This window comes from Kwoniella bestiolae, chromosome 1 (genome assembly GCF_000512585.2).
Source record: "Kwoniella bestiolae CBS 10118 chromosome 1, complete sequence".
NCBI lineage: Eukaryota > Fungi > Basidiomycota > Tremellomycetes > Tremellales > Cryptococcaceae > Kwoniella > Kwoniella bestiolae.
The window spans coordinates 4470711-4485760 of record NC_089241.1 but is presented as its reverse complement, the minus strand read 5'-3'; the positions used below and the strand labels follow the sequence as shown (position 1 = coordinate 4485760).

General features: G+C 48.2%; 7 protein-coding genes across 7 annotated transcripts; 4 read left to right on the top strand and 3 right to left on the bottom strand.

Moving 5' to 3' along the window:
- Positions 1-84: 84 nt before the first annotated feature.
- On the top strand, positions 85-1652 carry I302_101696 (uncharacterized protein; the record flags this gene model as incomplete). Its single annotated transcript, XM_019187074.2, has 6 exons — positions 85-187; positions 254-331; positions 405-562; positions 623-874; positions 983-1420; positions 1587-1652. The coding sequence occupies 6 exons, from the start codon at positions 85-87 to the stop codon at positions 1650-1652; spliced, it is 1095 nt and encodes a 364-aa protein (XP_019049952.2).
- A 1048-nt stretch (positions 1653-2700) lies between these two features.
- I302_101695 (uncharacterized protein) lies at positions 2701-5082 on the top strand (the record flags this gene model as incomplete). The annotated part of the gene is made up of 1 exon (XM_019187073.1): positions 2701-5082. The coding sequence occupies one exon, from the start codon at positions 2701-2703 to the stop codon at positions 5080-5082; it is 2382 nt and encodes a 793-aa protein (XP_019049951.1).
- Positions 5083-5581: 499 nt separating this feature from the next.
- I302_101694 (uncharacterized protein) lies at positions 5582-6652 on the bottom strand (the record flags this gene model as incomplete). The annotated part of the gene is made up of 3 exons (XM_019187072.1): positions 5582-5749; positions 5906-6212; positions 6288-6652. The coding sequence occupies 3 exons, from the start codon at positions 6650-6652 to the stop codon at positions 5582-5584; spliced, it is 840 nt and encodes a 279-aa protein (XP_019049950.1).
- Positions 6653-7141: 489 nt separating this feature from the next.
- I302_101693 (uncharacterized protein) lies at positions 7142-8802 on the top strand (the record flags this gene model as incomplete). The annotated part of the gene is made up of 4 exons (XM_019187071.1): positions 7142-7560; positions 7700-7798; positions 7933-8281; positions 8461-8802. 4 exons carry the CDS (start codon positions 7142-7144, stop codon positions 8800-8802), a joined length of 1209 nt encoding a protein of 402 aa, XP_019049949.1.
- A 96-nt stretch (positions 8803-8898) lies between these two features.
- I302_101692 (septum formation protein Maf) lies at positions 8899-10479 on the bottom strand (the record flags this gene model as incomplete). Its single annotated transcript, XM_065869344.1, has 10 exons — positions 8899-8977; positions 9079-9134; positions 9204-9272; positions 9371-9413; positions 9475-9511; positions 9571-9631; positions 9707-9813; positions 9927-9993; positions 10063-10167; positions 10330-10479. 10 exons carry the CDS (start codon positions 10477-10479, stop codon positions 8899-8901), a joined length of 774 nt encoding a protein of 257 aa, XP_065725416.1.
- A 437-nt stretch (positions 10480-10916) lies between these two features.
- On the top strand, positions 10917-11966 carry I302_101691 (uncharacterized protein; the record flags this gene model as incomplete). The annotated part of the gene is made up of 3 exons (XM_019187069.1): positions 10917-11256; positions 11440-11528; positions 11661-11966. The coding sequence occupies 3 exons, from the start codon at positions 10917-10919 to the stop codon at positions 11964-11966; spliced, it is 735 nt and encodes a 244-aa protein (XP_019049947.1).
- Positions 11967-13750: 1784 nt separating this feature from the next.
- On the bottom strand, positions 13751-14448 carry I302_101690 (uncharacterized protein; the record flags this gene model as incomplete). Its single annotated transcript, XM_065869343.1, has 3 exons — positions 13751-13780; positions 13842-13962; positions 14348-14448. The coding sequence occupies 3 exons, from the start codon at positions 14446-14448 to the stop codon at positions 13751-13753; spliced, it is 252 nt and encodes an 83-aa protein (XP_065725415.1).
- Positions 14449-15050: the final 602 nt, after the last annotated feature.

Genomic DNA, 15050 nt, shown 5'->3' with positions numbered 1-15050 from the left:
ACAAACTCGCATATACGAGTACGAGATTATCACTCCAACGAACAGTCTCCCCAAAACCAGAAGCTCTCTCATCGACTCCGCAAGATGGACCAACCAGTCGCCTCCTCCTCTCGTCGTTCTTCGATGGTAGCAGAGGAAGAGCACGTCGATCGTATGGCATTTGAGACTGCCTCGCAAGCTCAGATAAGTGAGCTCTGTTGTTCATTCAATTCATCGGTAAGGAATAAGCTGAGCTGACAATTCGACCTCATAGTACGAGCTCATCAGCGAGATTCGAGTACGATATACCAGCTTATTGATCTGGTATCCGAGATCACTAGGAATGTAGCTGGTATGTCTGCTTCTCTTGTCCTCAATAATATCACATGATAGGAGATGATAGCTTATGATAGAAATGAATGTAGGTACGAGATGGCTAGCCCAGAAACAGAGTATAGTAGATCTGTTGGTCAAGGGTGTATATCTATCTCTCACTTTCGGAAGGGGCTATTCCACCCTCGGAGAGGAGTATACGGATATACTGCCTCTGCATCTTGGCAGGGGAAGATTACCTTCCAAAAAGGTAAGCTGTTGTTCTCTGACGAGTCTTCGATTAGAAGCTTATATCCATACATGGCAATAGAGACGAGTCATAACTATATTCTTACTCCTTCTTCCTTCTTTGTTGTTCTCACCAATCACCTCAAACTACCTACGCAACCCTTCCTATACCGCAGTACATCGGGAAGAAACGAAGCTGCAGAAGCTCAAGAAGAAGTTGATAGTCCTCATAGAGTCTCCGCTTGGGAGGATGATTCCTGAGATACATATGATGTTATTTTTATTCAGAGGGAAGTTCTTCGAGTTGGGGAGGAGGATAACTGGATTATCATATGTGAGATATCTCCCCTCATTTTTCATCTTCGGATGATTCACTTCCAATATCCCTTCCGTGACCATTTTCAAGATGAGAAGACAAGGATATAGCTAACATACGATAAAGGTATCTACCCTCCCACCCAAACCTATCGACAAGCGTCCAGCATCATACGAGCCCTTAGGTCTATTAATGCTCTTACCATTCCTTCACAGACTCTCAACCCAAATACGCTCATCAATCCAGCCATCCAACGAACCCAGTTCTGAAATACCACCCAAGCATATCCCAATCCCCACACCATACAAAGACGATATCCTGCCCCTCAGCCCACCGCTCACTCCTCCCCTCACGGCCCAACAGACCATCCTACTGGAATCGCAGCATACCGACAAATACGATCAACCCAATACCTATCTAACGGAGGATGCGCTGGATCTGCCTGAACGACAGTGTACGTTATGTCTTGAGAGTCGAGGGACGGGCCAGGGGTCGGGAGGGACAAGTGCTGTCACGGAGTGCGGACATGTCTTTTGTTGGGGTTGTTTGGGCGGGTTGGAGAAGGTGAGTTGAAGTAATTTTACTTTTTGACGTATTGTTGTTTGGTCTCCTTTGGCAAGATCACAATGACTTGGTCCCATTTAGCATCATTGTAATGTTTCCTCATGTGCTCTACCTTTTTCTGATATTGACTCCTGGATGAGTCTTGCTGACTTTCAACCCCTTGCAGCTCGAGTGTCCACTTTGTAGACAAGCTCTGAGGATGGAACGTCTTGTAGCTGCTTACAACTTGTAGTGTACTAGTAAACATATCTACCAGATGATGTGTCACACTCTTGTATTCGTCAGGTGGACAAGATGAGCAGTATAGGTTATGTTGTATGTATTGATATTGGATATCAATCACAACCGGAGATCTCCTTGGCAGTGAGTACATCATTTGAAACCCTTCCATTTGATATGAATCAGGAGTATGCACGTGTATCTGCCCCTTGTTGCCCCTGTCACTGAATGGTGCTCAACCATGCTACAGTAGTACTACATAGAGAATCTCACGAGGGGAGCATGATGATGTACTACATTTACCGCACTGCAGCCATTGAATAGATGACCATCCGATGTGAAATGTCATTCAAGCCACTGCGCGACTGTTTTCTTTGTTTGGTGTCCCTGATGCTGTGATTGTTTGTGAGAATCAAGATTGATCCCTTCCTTTTGACCTTGCATGAGAATAGTCGGTTTGCATGCTGGCGTTCATCATTCATCTCTTGATACATGCTTGTTTGCCAGTAATAGCATACTTGACTCACTGATCAACGACGACAAATGAGTAGAAAGATATCTGACGAAACGACCAAACGATTGACGACAACACCACACCAGACACACATCGACCAAGCGGTCCCTTAATTTCCCTTTGACCGACGAACCCCTCGTCCCTTCCTTGGTCAACAAAGCACAACGACAAACAAGTGAGCAAGTCATAAACGCAAAAGTTAAAGCTGGAAACAAGATTATAGAAAGGAGATAGATAAAACAACACAGGACATCAAAATAAAACCCAACCTCGCGCACAGATCACAACTCTTTGATTTGAGGGTTGTTAGTAGTAGTGCCTAAAGGGCTAAAGGGCGGTTTGTCAAGAAACATTGGGCACAGACCACCACTTTCACTAGTACCAGTCGATCAACCTGAATAACATCATTCAACCTACGACCTAGTGTAAGTGATTCGTTCATCCCCCTTGCCTTGATTACATCTACATCATCTTAAACCTTTTCGCTGAACCATCCGTCCATTCTTGTAGATACACCTCACCTCACCCCATCCAGACCCAAAACACGATGACAACCTCGACACCCCAGCGATATCCCTCTTCTTTATCCCAAGCCAAACCTAAACCCTCTTCCTCCAACTCTGGTCCCTCGCGTACCCGCCCACCCCGAGGCTATCCACCCCCATCCATAGACTCTTCCATCGGTTCACCCCCCTCCTCTTCCTCCTCCTCCGTCCCACTTAACGAGTACTCTTCCCTCGCCGATCTACTCCACCAGGCAGGATACAAGGAAACTCGCGTATTCACCCCTAAAGCTGAGAAACTCCAAAGCAGGAGAAAAGGAATAAAGAAGACTTTCAACGAGCAGGACGAAGATGAGATTAATAACCTTTATGGGACTTATGGATTTACCAGACCATCCACCGAAGTGGGGATGGAGAGGAGTCAGTCAGAGGAAGAGAGGATGATACGACATCAACATATCACTGAACATGGTTTACCGATGAAATCATCTTCATCCATCCTTCGGTCCCTAGCTATCCAGGATCAAATTTCCAACTCTCTCCCCAAAGTCCAGGGCCAGGGGCAGGGGCAACAGACTCCCACAGCAGAAAATTCATGGTGGAATGGCTGGGGGGTGGTTCAACCCAAGATGACAAGTACGGACAGTTCGGCTTCGTCCCCTGGAGAATCAAGTGTGGATGTTGGTTTGGGTCTAGCAAAGAACGGAGAAGGCGTGAAGAGGGTCAAACCTTCCCAACCTAGACGGGCTGGTACAGAATCGCCCCCGCAGGAACAGAAACCACCTTATATCCCTGATGGACGTCAGAGAGTCATATCCTCCCCTACGGACTTGATGGGATATACCACCGTCACTTCTACCTCCAGAGTGAATGATGTATTTACCTCTTCGCCGCCTCCTCCGCCGATGGTCGATGAGGACGAATATGGTTATTCCCCCTTGCCTGAGGATTACGAGGAACAATGTACCGAGGATGAGGTATTGTACTCAATGGGATTGAACGATTATACCTCGGTGTATTCCTTGGGATCATCCAATTCAAATGCCACATCGCTCAGAGATAACTCTTCGATCCTCTCGAGCGACTCTTTCATGGAGGCCAACGAGACTAGTTCGACCATACGTGAAGACCGGGCTGTAAGGGAGATTAACGATTTTCAGTATCACCATCACAACGAGGCTGGGAGGAGGATCTTGGATAATGCTGTGGACGTGGATCAGTATTTGGAGTTCGATTCGCCTGATAGTGGGACTATCGAGTTACCACAGGATGAGGAAGTGCCGTCAGGTATGGGAATGGGTATGGGTATGGATAATGGTGTACCTAGGATACCACTCCCTACTACCCCTCAATCGTCAACGTGGGTCGAAGAGCAGCAGGTGCAAGGTGTAGAAACGAAGAAACCTCTGAAATATGGCGATAGAGCTACGAAGTTGCGCATAGCCCATTCCACACCTGCATTACGCCAATCCGCCTTATCGACCAGCTCTGCCGTACCCCTCCCAGAAGGATGGTTGGGATCTATCAAATCAGCATTACTTGGCAAATCATCTGAACCCTTGCCGCCGATATCTACCTCGCCAAACGGAATATCCCAACCCAAAGGTCCCATCAAGATCTCAACAGCCAAACCGGCCTTACCTACCCTCATCACAACCTCTCCAGTGATATGCGATTCACATTCCAACGAGGCTGTTGACCTTCCACCTGTGCCCACTACTTCTGTGGCCAGACCGAAAATGATACATCATGCTACGTCAATCTCGAACATTGCATCAAGTCTGATGAGTAGACCGTCTTTGGCAAAATTACGAAGTGCCGTTCTTGGTCAAGCGGAGAAGGAGAAGGGGAAGGAAGAAGATAATGATAATTTGGTGTTATCACCGAGATTGAATTGGGACGAACAAGGCAAACAGTTCGCAGGGTGGTCACCATACAAATCTAGGTCGGATACCACCCAAGGTATAAATGGGTTATTTGGTCCTCAAACGGAAGATATTGATTACTCGAAATCATTCTTCTATAAACCTATAACCCCGCCCAAGTCAACTCCCTCGACAACCGTAACTCCCTCGACTCCACCCACAAACACAAGTAAGGAGCTAGGTAAAAAACGATCCATCAAATCCCTCAAAGCTGCCCTGCTCTTACCTGTCGCCCCCTCTCAACCGCCCGTACCTCCCATCCCAGAGCACCTGAGCCATCTGGCTACCCCGCGTAAGTTTCGGGAGAATGCCGGTCCACCTATCTTGGCGATCCAGAGTCCTGGTGCGTGGGCTCCAAGGGAGTTGGTATTGGAGGGTGAAGAGTGGGATGCGAGGGAGGGAGATTGGGGGGCTGGTAGAGGGAGGGGGAGGGCGACGGGTAAGGCGGGAGGGGGAGGGAAGGTTAGGAGGAGGAAGAGTAGGAAGGTTGTTAGGGATTAGGGATTAGTTTGAGTGGGGTTGAGTCTGCTTTTTTGTTTTTGGATTGGAGGAAATTGGGGATAGGGGATAGGAGATACCCTTTTGGTTCATTGTCAGTTCTTAACGCCATTTTACGATTTCTCTATTTTCCTCATAATCAGTGTCTCTTCAGTAGGTTTAATCCCACTATATCATCATAATGTTACTACCATTCGTCATCTCCATCCCCATGTTTAGCATTCAGTTGACCCGTACTCGTCCATGTCCAAAGTATTTGATTTAGGTATATAATGTTATGATGATATCCTGATGACTTATAAGTCATCTCTTCGAACTGGAATTCAGGTCATTATGCCGAGAAGTATCAATACTATACTGATATGTATCCCAATAGACTTTGCACTTAACTCACAGTAACCCAAAAACCGAAGACTGAGGACTGGGCAATCAAGTTTCCCTCGTACATGGTAGTGGTAGATTACATACATACAACATTGTATCGCAATCGAACAAGACCTGATCATTTCCTAGTGCTATTATTCCCATCGAACGTATTCGACCTCCTCTCTCCTACTCTATCCAGGAAATCCCTCTTGTCCAGATACCCACCACCGTTCTTCCTGTTCAGGGCGAGTTCGTCGGATAGGCCTGTTGTGGAGGTTGTGTGGGACTTCCAGTCCATCTGGGACTATACAGGGTGATAGGTCAGTTCTCAATCCAATTGCATCTAGAGTAATACATATAAAGGGAAAAGGGAAGAAGGTAAGACTATTTCGATTTTGATGCAGAGTCGAGTTGCAAGATTACGAAAATAGCAGAAATCGGATATGGGAACGCAACTCACCTTCTCCAACGTGGTCATTTTCTTACCCCTGTCCAGAGCTGCTGACATCGCTTCAAGGCTTTGACGGGGCTTGCGGCGGATCGGTGGGCCTTTCGGGCGCGGCGGGGGTGTAGGATCTGCTGAGGTAGAGGGGAGCTGTTGATTTGGTATGGATGCCGAGGATGATATCTGAGTCTCCTTTGATAGACTAACCTCATCTGTCAATTCTGGTATATCTGTCTTCCGCCCATTCTGCTGGTTCTCAAATGATTGTTCGGCTAGGAAAGCTATAGCCTCTGGATCGTCCTTCCGCAATTTGACTATCTCACTGAGAGAGCAAGTATAACAAGTGTCAGCTTAGCTACCTTGACCAAGAGGTGGACGAGGAAGAAGGAAAACTCACTATATAGTCTCCCCTGCGAACCTCCTAGCTCTCTGCACCTCAACCATCTCCACCCTCGCCTCTTCCCTCTTCTCGTCCACAGGAGCAGATAACTCAGCTCTAATCCTCTCGAACTCCTCCCTTGCCTTCCGTTTCCTCTCTTGTATCTCATCAACCTTCACATCTTTCGCCTCTTCCTGATCTTCGTTATCACCATCGGAAGAAGAGGCACAGGAAGTATCTTCATCTGACTCTGATCCTTCCAACTTGACCCGCTTTGCCCTCTTGCTCCCCTGAGATTTGGTCTTCCGCTTAGGCGAGGTGGGGATGTAGTCCCCGTCATTCTCTGAGTCTGAGGATAGGTCCGCTGTGGCTAGTGTTGACATTGTCGCGATATTTGTAGATGCAAGTGACTGTGTTGATAGGAAAGGACAGGGAAGAAAGTCAAGTGAAGTTGATCATCTTTCGCCAGAACATTACGAGTAGTAATCCTAGGGAGTGAATGTGAATCTGTTGATGTTATTTTGTTTACGCGTTGACGAGTTCATTTGTAATGCTCATTAGCGTTATTTGATCCCGCTAATATAAAACTTGTGATGCTTTTCTCCACACTTACCCCGCATTCCATTCTCCAATCATTGACATTGTTCGCTCGACGTGTTGAAGGTAAGAAAGATGCTTGCAAGAAACCACAAACCACTGTATATCTTTCCTTTGTGCTGTTCAACTGAGCAGACACAGACCAGACTAGACCACCAGCCCAGAAGTGGTTCTGTACATTATCACCCATCCATCCAGATCAACTGATCGAAATATCATTGTATCTGGCCTAAAACGAATCCAAACAGCGGCTGGTCAAATCCGTCAACCCCACGATGCCCTCCCGTCAGAACCTCCTCATAATCTCCCTTCTATCTCTCTTCCTCCTCTACCTCCTCATCTCCAGAACATCATCTTCAAGCTCAACCACCAACCCCCACATACCCTCGAGCAATGACGAGAAGCGAGGCCGACCAGCCTTCAAACAGCGCCTGATAGCAGTAGGCGACCTGCACGGCGACATATCCAACGCCCAGAAAGTCCTCCGCATGGCCCATATCATAGATGATCAAGCCAACTGGGTGGGGGGCGAGGACATCCTAGTGCAAACGGGTGATATCGTAGACAGGGGCGCAGGTGCCCTGGATATATATCGGATGATGCAAAAGCTCAGAGGACAGGCTGAGGGACAGGGTGGGAGGGTGGTCAGTGTGCTGGGGAATCATGAGGTTATGAATGCTATTGGGGATTGGAGGTGGGTTTGTTGCTTTCTATATGGGATTCAATCTCGTGCATATGTATCTGTACTTCTACTCTGGGATAGTTGTTTTGCTTTTCTTCCTCATCGCTCTGGACAAGAAGTCTCAGTGCTCATCTACGTTGGTTCTATATAGATACGTTACGCAAGACGATATCAAGGTTTTTGGAGGGACGAAGCGGCGTCAGGAGGCTTTGGCGAAAGACGGGTGGCTAGGTGCAGAATGGTTAGCCAAGTGAGTGGGGAATATCCCAGCTGTATACTTCATGATGAATGGATCCTCAAAGGAGAACAAGGGAATACGAGAACCACTCGGAAGGCTAAGGCTATATCATCATAACAGGATATCAACTGATCATACGTGCGTAGCTACTCAATAACAGCCTCCGTCCCCCTCTCTCCCCACCCCCTTTCTCCAAAACTCTCATTCACACACGGCTCCCTCCGCCCCTCATTCCCCAATCTCACCCCCTACCCAGACGCTATCAACGCCCTAGGCCACTCACTCTTGACCAAAGCGCTCACTCCGCCTTTGAACCCTCCGTATCCGCCCAACCCTTATAGCGGGCTGCCAAAGGGGCATACGCGAGAGGAGGCAGAGCTGTACGCTGAGGGCGGGCCGTTGTGGTGGAGGGGGTTGGCAGAAAGGGAGGAAGGGCAGGTATGTGAGTGGGCGAGGGAGCTGAAGGAGAAATTGGGGGTGAGGAGGATAATAGGTGTGAGTCTTTCAGTCTCTTGCAACATCCTGGTCTACTATTCTATGGGGATTGCTCTATCCTTCTTTCTGGGCAGGGTGAGCCCTCAGAATCGGGAACCGTTTGACTTGAGTTTGCGACACATCAGGATGTCATGTATCTCAAAAAGGACATCGCTAACTTCCTCGTTTCATGGTCGCAGGGCCACACACCAAATTTCGAACATATCGTATCGAGATGTAACGGCTCAGTTATAATTATCGATACAGGTATCTCCTCGGCCTATGGAGGCGTCCTATCAGCTCTGGAGATAGTGTATACTTTGACTCCAGTTGACGACAAGGGGAAAGATGATGGACACAGGCAAGATCCATTTATGGTTGATGATTCTCTGCCTGCCAGCGATTACGAGTCGGAACCAGTCGAGAGTATAGGAGCTAAGGGAGAATTAAAGGGTAGGTATATAGAGAGAGAGGAGGTACATGCCATCTATGAGAAAAGAAAGAAATGGATAGCGTTGGAAGAGAGGGAAGTGGTCTTGTGATACTTATATAAGGTATTGTGATAATGTATAGATAGATGCATTTTACATGGTATGGTACAGTTGTATGATATCGAAAGCCCTGGTGAGCTCTACCCGCTACTCCTTCCATGCTTCGTCGAATACCGCTTCGGAATCTAGCTCGGAGATCCACCTGAAGAACGCAGATGAGGGGAAGCTGGTCAATGAGAAAACAGTCAGCACTCATCTGGAGAAAGGGAATGCAATCCCTTCTGAAATGAAGATTTGAGGAAATATCATGGGGAAGTAAGGACTCACCCTACACAGTTGTTGTAATCCCCATCTATCTTCTCTATCAACACACCGCCTAGTCCCTATAAACGATATGAGATGTCAGCTTTGTCCATTTGCTTTGGAAGCATGGATGCCAAGTGGAGACTCACTTGAATGGCAAATCCCCCAGCTCTGTCTATCCCTTCTTCCGAATCTACGTATGCTTGTATAGTCTCCTTCTGCATTTATCAAGATTCGAATGATCAGCTTATATCATCCTTCATTGTCTTGAGGAAACCAAGAGACAGAGCTCAGCTCAATGCAAAGCAACACTCACCGAGTTATCGTAGAACTGTACCAACGTAGAAGCTGATATGGACCTACGTATAATCTCATTAGCTATATTGATCTCCCAATCATTTTCAGAGAAAGCTAGCTCACTGGACTTTGAATCCTGGAGCTTCGATCGTAGGATACACTATACATGCGACTGTCAGCACATAGGACTCCTTCAGAGCAGAGGACGGAATAGCTGACCTATAGATACTCCCGTTATCACCTCGCACTGCCTACCCGACATGGACGAGAGACTTCGTATCTGTTTTCCCGATATATCGTCAGCTGAATGTCCAATTCCAAAAATCATATAGCTGATTATGAATGCTGGACAGACCTGCTCATGTTTGTTGATTGGCTTCTCCAATACCTCTGATATCTCTCCGTGATACTCTCCTCCTTCCACCGTATCCTTTTCTGGAGGGAAGATCACTACAGTGTCGGCTACGTCGGGGTAGGGAATCAGCTCTGATTTCTGTATTCAGGTAATGAAGGAGTATAGTCATGTCAAGCATAGAGATACTGAAAAACCATAATGATAGAATAGGATGACCTACCAGAAATGACCAGATCAGGGGGATCATACTCGTTCTCCTTTACCAGCCTCTCGTACACTTCCATTGCCTATTCCAGCCCGACCTTTCACATCAGCTCAATCCTTGACATTCCCTCAATATGGACCAGCTGACGCACCTTCTCCGCACCGGTCGCTATGGGATAATCAGCCAATCTCCCCTGGAATCTTGAGTGGGGGAGGTCCTCTTTGAATGTCGATGGGATGATTTCGGGGTGGAAGTCCTGTTAATCGTATCGGACCATATCAGCTCGACCATTCAATCGTTTCTGGTCTAGTCAATGTACCAGAAGATGGAGAGCAGAGAGCAAGCAGAACGTATTTGACATATAGCAGAAAGGTGTGATACCGTATGATACCTTGTAATGTGTTGAGGATATACCCACAGAAGCAGCAAAGATCTCTTTCCTCCTTGGACTAGCAGATGCCAGGACCACCCTCTTATCTTTCAATTTCTGAAAGATAGGTAATGGTAAGGCTTTTGGACCGACGGGTGAAGAGCGGGTAAGGGAGGATTTGGAAGGTGCTTTTCCCATACTGCGCGTGCTATGTGATCACTGAGTAAGTAAGTGTATTCAGTAAGAATATATCGTTGAGTCAGTCGTTGTTGCTGTTGTTTTCGTCGTTGTTGTTATCGTTGCATTTGCTGTCATCATCACTTTGACTTGTAGCGGTAGCTGACATTGCTTGCGGAGATTGGATGGTTGTCCGAGATGCCCAAAGCAGATCTATGATGGTGGAGGTGAATTGATCATTGGTATCGAAATGACGTCTCGTTCACCCAATTTCATTTCTCGATCTCAATGCCGTTATAACAAGATCATATAGTGAACCATCCAACTACCCACCACTCCTAGTCCAAAGGATAAGTGCGACCCAGACAACCATCATTGGAACAGTACATCCATAACTCAACATCCCGCTCCAATCTCATTCTCATCAACCACAAACCAATCAAACTCAACCACGCACAATGGGCTCCTCATCCTCCAAAGCAGCTCGTAAACTCCCCACCACCTCCTCCCTCACTCGCGCCTCAGCCCAAGGGGTGAAGCCCACGACCCCACCATACGGCGGCCACCCCCCACCCGGATCAGCCAAACCCGATCCAGAAGGGCAGGAGCCCGATCCACTGATGGAGGCTCCGACCTACCTTGAGCAGGGCCTTGCGGGGGAGACGAGAGTGCCTTCGGAGCAGGAGGGGAAGGTCAACCCGGGGGGACGGGGGGCTAATGCCGGATCAGGGGGAGAGGATAGGGGGATGGCGAGAGGGGGGATGGGACGGGTGGAATTTAGTGGAGCGAAGGATGATGGTGGGTTTAGGTTTCTGTTTCTTTCTGTCAAGTCTTTGGTCGATATCTGGAGCAGAAGTGTATATGGTATGATTCCAATTCAGTACGATTCAGACTTGAGATTTTATTGAGAGATTCACCTGGACTCAGGAGCAGCAGAAGTAGGGCAGGAGGATGGCTGATTTTTGTTCAATAACTCTATAGCCATCACCAAAGACGCCATGGACCCTCAATTCATGAGCAACCTAAGTAGGTTAGGTCAAGTAAGGATCCACGATGCAGGGGAGTTTGTTGTGAGTTAGAGCCCTTCCTAGAAACGACTTCATATGTCCAACCTATCTCCTTTCCCCTTACTGTGAAGAACAGCAATCCCACATCACCTCCAGCCTCAAAATACATTACTAACTTGATACCAAACACCACAGCCAGCCCAAGCCCAACGGACCCTTCTCTCCCGTTCCACCCACCCCGAATACTCCACCCCCATCTCCGCATTCAACGCCCCACCCACAAACCACCTTACCGTCCCTCTCCTTGTTTCTCTGCTGGACAAACTCAAGTCCCTCGCTCCCTCCCAGGATGCCTCGGCGGTGTACAAAGAGTACGGCGTGGATAAATCTGTAATGGACGATGTGAGACGGTTCGTTAATAGTGTGTCTGTGGCTGAGGAGGACGATGTGAGGGTTGAAGATGGGGAGGAGGTTAGGGAGATGAGAGCGATTTGGGTTTAGTGGTGGAGAAGAAGTAGGTAGTGTGTAGCGAAGAGGTTAACATGATATATATAGTGGAAAGAACAAATGCATGAATTGAAGATAAGAGAGTATGATCCGTCCGGTGGATGAAGGACCAGTTCACCTGTCATGGAACAGTATGAGCTATCCGCTCTGCTGCCAGGACGAAGGAGTCCATTCATACCCGGCGTGCTAAGCTGCAGTACTGTATCTTCATCATCATCCTGATCGTGTATGGCATTTCCAAGTGCATGCATATGACAAGCATCATAACATCCTCACAACCTCAATAACACTGAAGGAGATGCCGGCCGCAGATCATCACAACGTACGTACTCCCCGCCAACTTTATTTTCTGCCATTCAAATACCGTACGTAAATCTTCTCTAGACCAGATGACATGCATGACTCGAACATCGTACTGTATCCACTCAATCAACCTACTTCAAGTCGCATCACTGCTATTCGAACATACACAAGGAAACATCCATATCAGAACCCGTCGAGTCGAGTCAACAACGGTGTATCCATCCACAGCATAGCATCTTGAACTATATTTCTTGAAAATCAACATTCTCCGGCCGGGACTTACCGCCCTCCTCCAGCTGCGATGAGTCAGAATGTCAGAGCTGCCGAGGTGAATGATCTACACTTGGACATAGGCTGACTATGCATAGATTGAATTGGATCAATACAGCAGTCCCGTCCCGTCCAGCTGTACACCATCCTGTGTAAGGCGCGTATCTCCAACTATCTTTCATTCAAATTCATCATCAAAGGCCTGGATCTGTCTGAGGTCGGAGCGCAAAAGTATATAAGGGATCGGTGGGACGATATGCATCTCTTTGCCGCTTATCCATTGCCTTATCTTCAATTATCCAGTCTTATCCGTTCCATCTATCCAAGTCTAGGGCGAGGGGTGGGAGGACACAGGGAGGGGCAAGCTAAGAGAGGATGAGAGGCGATGGCCGAAGGAGTGAGTTGATGATCTTCGAGAACGACGAGGCGTGTGTTTCTTGAGAGGCGAAGATCAGGCTGATGGGTGATGGATCGGACTAGGAGGGTCTAGGAGACGTAGGCGAAGCTGGATTCGCGAGAGTTCTGGAGACATCGATGAGTTCAAGGACATGTTGTCGGTCATTTCTCATCTCCCATCTTTAATCCCCCTTCCAATCTTGATCTACGAGCCAATGCTTGGTATCGCAGCTGAGGAAGTGAGATCCTCGCGATCCGCGTCTGCGACATCTCATCCCAGAAGAAGGTTGACCCGCCCACGACGAAGTCACGGCTCTCGACCAACCGCCGACTAAGACCGAGTGGGCGGGTAGGGGTTGAACCCCCACGGGATCAATACCGAATTACCTCGAACTAAGTTCAAGTAAATCAGATCGTGGCAGCTAGAGGTATGGCACCTGGTTTGCAGCACTACGAGGACCACAGCTGTTCGATCTAGGAAGAAGACCATACGTAAGCTGTCGTGAGCATACATGAGAGGAGGAGGGGTGATGAACGAGGCTCCGCCAAGGTTCAAAGGGGGTGGTGGAAGGACAACTCACTGCGTCGGGGCCCATCTCATCCCACCAGATATGGTCCATCACATCCCATTGACAAGCCACACCTGATGCTTCGAGCCTTTCTTCAGCGGCGGAGTTTGTGGTCACTTCTCTTCGTATGTGAACCTCGATAATTCCTTTTGTCGACGCCTTCGTCTACCTTTCGTCGAAGAGGAATTGGCCCACGGTCACTGAAGGGCTGCATCGAGTAGACCCACTTCTCGCTGAGGCCTAGGGTTCTAGATGACCGATGGCTTTTGTCTATCGTGACGAATATCAGCTTACAATATCACCAGTTACTAGAGTAAACTTACCTTCTAACCTCGAATTCGAGCACGAAACAAGGTGCTCCCTCTGTCGCTGGTCCTAGAAGGTGATCGCCCAGTTCAACCCATCGAGGAGCATCAGCAATGGAGTCGACAAGGTTCGTTAGTGAAGATGCGCTTGTGGCACCTCCAAGATATCAAGACATGTTGTAGATTTCAACTCGAGAGAATTCTACGGGACTATCACATCCTCAGGACCTCGGGAACATCGCCGAACGCAGCTCTTCAGACGCTGAGGCTGGAGTGATCGAGATATACATGGTGATTGTCGAATGAAGAGGAAGAGTCGATGGTCGAAGGACGAGAGGTCTGTGAAGTGAGTCAGTCAGAGTATATCAGCTCCTATTGATCGGGCACCTGTAACGTATTTGATCTATCTTCCCTTCCCTTCCCTTCTGATAGGATAGGATCCTTCGTCATTTAGAAACTATTTCACAGACCGTCTTTCACAACTCCGTCCGCTGACACTGACGCCCAACGAATCAATAAATTACTCACTTACCATGATCCACCACCCCCACCATAGTCTACAATCCTCCTGTCGTTCGTCAACGTCCTTTCCCCCTGCTGACCACTGGATCCTCCATCCCGGGGCATCAACATCTTGCATATATACTGACTCTCTCTCCACTTTTGTCTGGTCCGTATCACCGTCGAGGATCGCCAGTCGATGGTTCGGTCCTGGTATTGTCGACTGAAGCGGATGGAACTATGCGGTCGACCATCTGGCGGTTGTACGATTGATACTGTTACTGACGAGCCCCATCGAGGTTGAGGCTGGCCAGCGGTGGCACGTGTGAACATGACGAGGGACATGATCGTGGAGTCGAGCTGGATGAAGCACATGGCGTGGGTCTGGTAGGAGGTTGGTGAGAGGAGCGAATGAAAAGTAAGGTGATGGATGGCACAGAAAAAATTGATATCTCGTCAGCTCGGATCTAGGTAGACCAAGTATGTGAGTGAGACTTTTCCTGCTCTCACCTTTCACCTTCCAGTTACGGATCAAGCTGATGAGTCGGGAAGGCATTCATATAGTATATCAGTGAAGTCGAGTCGGATAGCGAAGTGATACAACAACCTATATGGGTGTGTCATTAAGTCAGCTCCGCCCTCGTTGAAAAAGATTTGCCAGCTCACGTCGACGCTGTCAGCTGAGGACTGCTAACCTCGAAGATACTGACGAAGATACTGACAGACAGTGGGGG